General features: G+C 38.2%; 1 protein-coding gene across 2 annotated transcripts in view; it reads right to left on the bottom strand.

Annotated features, from left to right (window-relative positions):
• maco1b (macoilin 1b) overlaps positions 1 to 7879 on the bottom strand; it is a 16997-nt gene that overhangs the window by 4284 nt on the left and 4834 nt on the right. The window contains exons 3-6 of one of the 2 annotated variants that reach the window (XM_024274173.2): positions 6815 to 6941; positions 4729 to 4852; positions 4003 to 4181; positions 1600 to 2149 (exon numbers count right to left, since the gene is read on the bottom strand). In XM_024274173.2, the coding sequence (XP_024129941.1) occupies positions 1600 to 2149; positions 4003 to 4181; positions 4729 to 4852; positions 6815 to 6941 (980 nt within the window). Of the gene's footprint in view, positions 1 to 1599; positions 2153 to 4002; positions 4182 to 4728; positions 4853 to 6814; positions 6942 to 7879 lie in introns of both variants that reach the window. The other variant, XM_024274097.2, reaches the window with a different exon arrangement.

Raw genomic sequence — 7879 nt, 5'->3', positions numbered from 1 at the left:
TACATGCCACTCAAACATTTTACTGGATTTTTTTCTTCAATTTTATTTTGATGCAAAAATACCTTGAAACCAGTAACTTACTAGTAAAATGTATCCCAAAACTACAGCTTTAAATTTGATAATGCAGCAAGGTAATGAACTTTAACAAGATGCTCTACAATAAAGCTGTGGCTAAGGTAAACAAACCAGAACTCTTCAACTGTGATCAGAAAATCCTCAATACCACTTAAACAGAAAGAACCAAAATAAAAATTCTTCACAAACACATAAAACTCAATGAAGTGAATACAAGTTTGAAGGCATTGTTCACATGGCTTCACTATCAGTTTCCACGTGACACTTGTAGTTGACTTTTTGTCCAGAATTGATCCTTAAAATTGCTCCAGATCACGTGAAGCAAACACAGTTCCGCAAATTATTAGCTTCAATGGTGTGACAACAAATCAATCATTCTCTAGGACACTCGTCTTCCTCTAACCTTCACGACAGAACTGAACTCATCAGTAGAAGGCACTCAGTACCAAGACCACCAATCTAGGCCTGTAAGTAAGAGGGCAGGCATATGCACCAGAGCGGGAGGTTGACCCGTACGGGTTCTGTGGGTTATTGGGCTGTCTTGGCCCGTGGAAGGTTGTAGAGAGGAGCAGCTGGATCTTGAGGATTTAAAAAGAAAAAAACCTGTACGACACGCCCGCGTTTCACCTTATGTGTTGTTTAAAGACCCACTCCAAAAAAAATTGGGTTTGGGTTTTTTTTAACATGTTTGTGTAGTATTTTTCTTATGATAGAAACATTTACAAAGAAAATATACAAATAAATTTTACAAATATACCAAAAAATTAAGCTTAAATTTGTGTTTCTGAACACAAATGTAAGAAAAAGTAAAAAACGACAATGATTGTAAAAGCAAAAATGTTCATCACAAAAGGAACTCGGATGTAATCTGTGTGTTCATTTGCTGGAAAGGAAAAAAATGTGTTTCTGAATATTTCTTTATTCAGATCGTTTTCAATCAGGAGCAGATGAAAAAATGCAGTTTCAAAAACTTGTAGTTGTTTCAGACAAACTACAATTGGCAAACCACAAGCTTCCTGCTCTGCTCCATTCTGATCCGTCCACTTGTAGACCACCAGATCCATGAACGTCTTTGTTTTCCTCATCCGAGCTGACATCTGAATCAAAACTGTACGCTGGAAAGCTCCATTACTGTTCTTCCGATTCCGACCAGAATTTGATGAGCGAATTGGTTTTGATGTGAACGCAGCATAAGGCAATATAACGTCAGAGTTTTTATCCTTCAGATTGCTCAGTCCGGTGGTTCATCTGTTAGGTACTAATATACAACTGAGATAATCTAGCTGTGTTGGAATTATCTGCACAGAATTGGATTACAATAAGATATATGTTTGATGTTTTCTGTGCTTTGAGACCTGAGCTAATGTTGTGATTCGACAGGCCCGTTTAAAATGTACAGAACCGATTGAGGTTAAGGGGCCAATTTTCAACATAAAACCATAAATCTAATTAAGAAAAGAAAAAAAAAACTTTCAGAAGAATCCAGTTCCTTAAACGGATCTGACCTCAGCGTGCGATTCGTACCTGACAAGTGCTTCAGGCTTGCTCAGCTGGTTGTTGGGGATCCAGTTGTCGGTGGGATCCTTGTGGGAACCTCCAGATGTCCCTTTGCCAACCGGTAACTTGTGCTTCTTGTCGTTTTTCGCTGTGTTAGTAGAAGATGAAGACGCGGAGAAGGGCACGCTGCCGTTGGTGGTGCTGTGGCCGCGAGGCGAAGAATTAAGTGCTGCAGCGTTGCTGCTGGCGTTTTTGTAATTTTTAGAGGAGGAGGATGACGAAGAAGAGCAGGAGGAATTGTTATCCTCTTTTAGCAACAGGCTCTCTGTGCTGTCCAGTTCTGTGGTCAGTCTCTTGTTCATATGGTTTTCCATATACTCCATCTCGTGGATTTTAGAGTCCAGCGATGGCTGAAGGATGTTGTTGCTGTTGTGTTGCTTTTTAGCCTCCCCTCCGCCTCGCCCGTCTTTCCCTTTTTCTCTATACTCGAGCTCTGGCAGCGGCACCGACGTCTTTTTATTAGGCGGGGCGCCATTCTGGGTCGCTGGAAGCGTCTCCGCCTCAGAAGCTCCTTTAGCTGCTGGAAAACAGAAAAATGAACGTTTTTAGGACTGGTAGAAGACAGTTGTAGGTTGGAGTTTATCTGAAGCACAGTTTCATTGAAGAGCCATTTGCACTGAGAGGACTCGTGATTTGTATCATTTCCTGTCCATAAGTGCTGCTGTGAACCCCTGAAGCTCAGCTGAATCTGAAATGACCTTCAGACACTTTTGAAGCATTTCCTGCTTTTACAGGCTTCTTGGGTGAGTGATTTGTTTTCCGAATCACACTCAGTGACTCACTGTGTTTGCTTAAAAAGCAAACCACAGACTTTCAATAGAACAAATCATATTCAGCACGTGCATTAGCATAATGTTTGTTTATTTAAAAACAGGGCTCAGCCAGTCTCAGACACAATTCAAAGGCAGGTTTGACACTTCTCCCATCTATATACTTCGTTTTTGAATAAAAGCTTGACAACTCGCTGAATAACAGGAAGTACTTTACATGAGGGGATTTCCTTCGCACTGTAACAAACAAGCTAGTTTTCTCAATATGGGATTGTTTAGTCACTCTTAATTACAAGAATTCCTAATAAAAGACCAATAAATCATGAATATTTCCTTAGTTGTTATGTAGATGGAGCATTTAGCTTGCTCGGATGTAATCTTTGTTCATGGATCTGATACAAAACCTGCGACTAGGTTGTAATGTAATCAAAATGATCAGCAAAATGTTAAAAAATGCATTAATGTTACTCCAGATCTCACAGTGTTATTTGGACAAGTTCTCATCCTAGTCTGAATGTTTATCAAGCGATTTTACTGAGAAAGAAATCTTAAAATCTTTTTCATCTTTTTTTTTTTTAAAGGGAAGGTGGTGAGATTAGATTTAAAGCTCTGCCACTATGCATGCAATACAGGGGGAAAAAATAAAATGTGTCAGTCATTGATTCTCTGTGATTATAAATACACTTCAACTATGAGACACTAGACAAATAGAATGGTGCAGAAAATAAGTATTTGGTCAACAGCACAAGTTTATGTCAATACTTTGTAACTCTGGTTGTTAAACACAGAGGTCTAATGTTTCCTGTAGGTCTTCAGCAGGTTTGTACACTCTGTAACTGCTTTTATGGTCCATTTTTCCATGCAGATCTTCTTAAGAGCTGTGATGTTTTAGGGCAACATGGACTTCCTTCACAGATTCTCTAGTGGATTGGGGTCCAGGGATTGACAAGAACATTCTAGAATTTTCTTTTTTTTCATAGCCACTCCTTTGTTGCCCAGGTGATGTGTTTGGGATCGTGGTTCTGCTGGAAGACCCAGCCACGCTTCATACTTAATGCTTTGATGAAATTAGCCTGTCCCTTCACCTGGAGGGACAGCCTCCCTCCAGGTGAAGAAAGGCTGCCATGAGATCTTGTTCAGGTCCCTAGTGTCCCTTGAAAGCTCTGTGGTTATGGTCATGGTGGAAAGGATGGAGTCTGACTGTTCAAAGGTGTGAACAGGTGTCTTCTATACAGATAACCAGTTCAAACAGGTGTAATTAATAAAGGCAACAAGTGGAGGATAGAAGAGTTTCTTAAAGAAGATGTAACAAGTCAGGGAGGAAAAGAATTCAGGTTTGTTTGTAGCAAATAAATGCTTATTTTCTGCACCATTATACAACTAAACTCTTTAAAAACAGAGTGTGATAATTGTTTTTTATATTTTGTCTCTCACAGTTGAAGCGTATCTATGATGAATATTACAGACCAAACTCATCTCTTTTAGTTGGGGTACTTGGAGAATTGGTGACTGCTAAATACTTCTTTAATGCCCCTCTGTCTCATCGTCCTGGCTTTTTCAGCTCTGTAACGTAAAACTGCTTCATGGGGTTGAATCTTACCTTCCTCAGCTTCTCGCTCTTGCCTCTGAAGCATCTGTTGTTCTGGAGGCAGAGCCTGCTGTAGCAGCTGCATATAAAATTCATTTTCCTTCTGCACCTCCTTCTGCTTCCGCAATCGCATTTTATAACTAACGTAGCTTTTAAATCCAAAGCCCAACGTAACCACGGGATAGCCGATGCTGCAAAATAAAAGCAGAGAATTTTGATTTCACATCATTTCAGAATCACATAATTAGTTATACTGTCCAAAACCGAGTATATCCATTAAATCCAGCGGGAGTGACAACATTAGCAAAAAAAGAGCAAAATGTAAGAAAATTATGTTCTAAAGCTTCAATTGATCAAAGGGTTTTAACCTAAAGCTGGTGCTCAGCTGCTTTTTCAGGTATTCCTGTCCTTCCTGCTGCAGATTACTTGGATCAGGTGTGCTTAGCTAGTGTGAGGCTGCACAGGCAGCACTAGTCATAAGGGACTGCAGTTTGACCCCTGTGCATACACACATGCATCAACCTGCATGTGGAGAACACAAGCTTACAAATGCACAAACACGCTGATGATGACACCACACATTTAGGTATTTTGAGTATATTTGCTTAAGCAATGATCCACAGCCCTAAACATTAGTACTTTAATTAATTTCCACATTACTCAAATTTCAAATCATCAATTATCGTAGCATATAAATATATTATTTCAGTCCTCAGGTGTTACCAAAATGGAACTTACCAATGCGCAGCGAAAGGTCGACACAAATCCACATGAAAGTTCTTCAGGTCTTTGAATCGGATTGCCGCCTCTATGTACACAAAGAGTATCCATAGAGACACCGTGGGGAGGCAGACCCCTCTCTCTGGAAACCAAAGCAAAGGGAGGGGAAAAATGTCAGAGCGAGGTTTCAAACCTGAGCCGTACAGCTTGCAATGTCATTATTCACATGGCCTTTGGTGTAACAGCTAAAAATATCCCAACTGTCATTTGCTTTGACTTGAGATTTGGTCAGCCGCTGATATGAGAACATCCTCTTGTTTGAGACAAATGAGAAATCCGAACAAATTGTTGACAACTGCTGTGAAATGTTTTGTACTCTTACTTTACCAGGAAGTGATTACAAATCAATCTAAGATAAATGTGTGAATTCAGATATGCTCCAGTCCTTCATCGAGAAAATAGTCTATTAAAAATTCGGGGAAAAAAATCTAAACAAAGAAATACATTACTTGTATGCTTGATGGAATCAGATTAAAATATATTGCATTAAGTCTGAGAATTTTCTCAGACTGATTTCCGAGCCACTGGAAAAACAATCAGGCAACACCACACCCCGACATTCATCAGAGAGCTGATATTAATACAAGTGTGACATCTACAGCTGTGAATGTCACTGGTGAGCAAAGCTAAAGAGCTCAGAAAGCAACTGGGAACCATTCCATTCGTGTTGCCCCCCTCACGCTAATAAGAGCTTGGATTTCAGTTCGACACCTGGCCCATGGTCAACCAGGCAGCCATGCAAATCTAACAGATCCTCAAGACCATTTTAAATAAAAAGTTTGTGCATGGAATTTCATTTGGGAAAGATTCATTTGTTTTGTTTTTCTTGTACTCCACCCAAAAAAACAATAATTAAACTAGAAAGGTTGCTTTACCTGTGATAAGGCTAGTGTGAACGCTTTTTGCTGAAGATGCTGATGAAAATTTACTGTAATTTCTGAAAATGCTTAAGCTATTCGCATACTGCTAAAATTGCTAAAGGGCTTAAAGTTGCAGATATTGCATCAAGTGCAAAACAATTTGAAGAGTTTCTTGACAAAAATTTTGTAAAATTTAAAAGTGCTAAAGGTTTGACCTCAGAATTAGCCCCAAACCTCACTAAATGCCAAATTAGCCAAAAAAGCTAGCATGCTGCTAAAATACTAGCTTAAGTCGAAAGAACCCCCAAATCCTTAGTAGGTGCCAAATTAGCCAAAAAAATGTAGCACATTGCTAAAAAAAAATCCAAAAAACCTCATTAGATCATTATCCAAAAATGATAGCATGTTACTAAAATATTAGCTAAACTCAAAATAAGCCTTAAAAACCTCAGCAGCATTGATGTCCTCAACATGCTGAATGTTTTCATACAAATATTGCATAGGTTGTAAAGTGCAAAAACAAATTGCAAAAACTGCGTAATATTTTTACATTTGCAAGACGTTAACAATACCAAAAGTTCATGCATGAATTTCCTGAACATGCTGAATGTTTTTAATTGCATGATTTGCATAAATTTGAAAAAATCCTATTCATTTAAATGGGGCTAAAAAAATGTTGCATTAAATCGTAAAAACTGTGAAGTTTACAAATACCAAAAATACAAGTGATAATGTCCTTAATGAGCTGAACGTTTCGATACCAAGATTGCAGAAGTTGCTTAATGTGTGATTGATTTTTTTACATGCCAAAAAAAAGATATGGAAGAAAAATAAATAATTAGAAAGAGAAAAAGAATCACTAAGGTGTGAATTCTTACAAAGCATAAAGGTCAGTCCAGCAATGGAAGTTGTTGTGTTTAGGGGTGACTAATTGACTATTAAAATACTCGACGACTAATTTACTAGTCGATTTGTCGTTACTTTAAATTATGGAGTCAGAGTTTAGTAAAGTTGAAAGTTATAATGGCATTCTGCTAGCTTTTTTGGACTATTTTAGCATTTACTATGGTTTAGTCGACTAATCAGAAAAAAAAATAATCGGTGATTAGTCGACTATTGAAATAATCGTTTGTGGCACCACTGGTTGTCTTGGTTAAGTATTCAAAGAAACATAACAAGCTTACCTGTGTGCCACACATACTGCACCCACACATAGGTACTGGCAGCAAAGAACAACCATTGCACCGGGATGAAGAGGAGGCAAATGATGTCCGAGGTAAATGCCACACAGACGAAGAATACTGAGAAAGCCTGTTGGGGAAAAGAGAAGAGGCTAAAGTTCAGGTTTAAATTTGATCATCTTCTAATTTTTTGTCACAGCTTCAGCACATCGAACACAAAAATTATAGACATTTTTCAAAATCTTTAAACATACTGTAACTTTTGAACCGTTAACACGATCAGCGTAATTCCAGTAGATTTTGAAGGAGAAAAGCGGCTTTTCTCCTTCAAAAGCTACTGGAATTACGCTGATGGTGTTACCAGTTAAAAAATTACAGTAAATCAAAGAACACAAACAGTGGAGGTCCAGTGTTAAAGGGTTAATAACTGTAGTAGTTTGTTCTTTTTTGAAAACATCAGAGACATGAAAAAAGAGAACATAAGTAATTACATGACAATGACTCATCTGGTTTTGTTCTTCACAACACAAACACAGATGTAAGCAAGCACACACCCACACACAGCAGACTTTAACAATAGCTCCTGTCCAGTTTCAGAATTTAAACAGTGAAACGCAACAGTGCTCTTAATAAAGGGTCTTCAGACGTTTCAAACCAACATTCATGTCCAATGACTGGGTTCTATGGCAAACATTCAGCTCCGTTTTACACGAACTCTGCACTATGTAAAAAAAAAAGTAAAAAAAAAAATCATTAAGTTGCCAGCTTTAATGATTCGAATAAATCTGTCTGCAATCGGAAAAACGATTTTATCTTTATATAAATCCAAATTATGATGGATTTTTATAACTATAATTTGATTTCTGCTCTCTCGGGATGACTCCTAACACAAAAAAGCAACACATTATGTTTGCAAAGCTATTCTGCGGAGCCATTACTAAAAGTGACAGGCATAAAATGAACCCAAAGAGTCTGTTTTTACAGCTCTGTGGACAGATGCGTTTATGTGTTGAGACTGCTGTAAATGGTTTGTTGTCAAAGGGTGACAGCTAGTTTTTATTATCAGCA

Source organism: Oryzias melastigma, linkage group LG22, assembly GCF_002922805.2.
Source record: "Oryzias melastigma strain HK-1 linkage group LG22, ASM292280v2, whole genome shotgun sequence".
NCBI classification, from domain to species: Eukaryota; Metazoa; Chordata; class Actinopteri; order Beloniformes; family Adrianichthyidae; genus Oryzias; species Oryzias melastigma.
The sequence above is the reverse complement of the archived record's forward strand: the minus strand, read 5'-3'. Positions and strand labels throughout refer to the sequence as shown.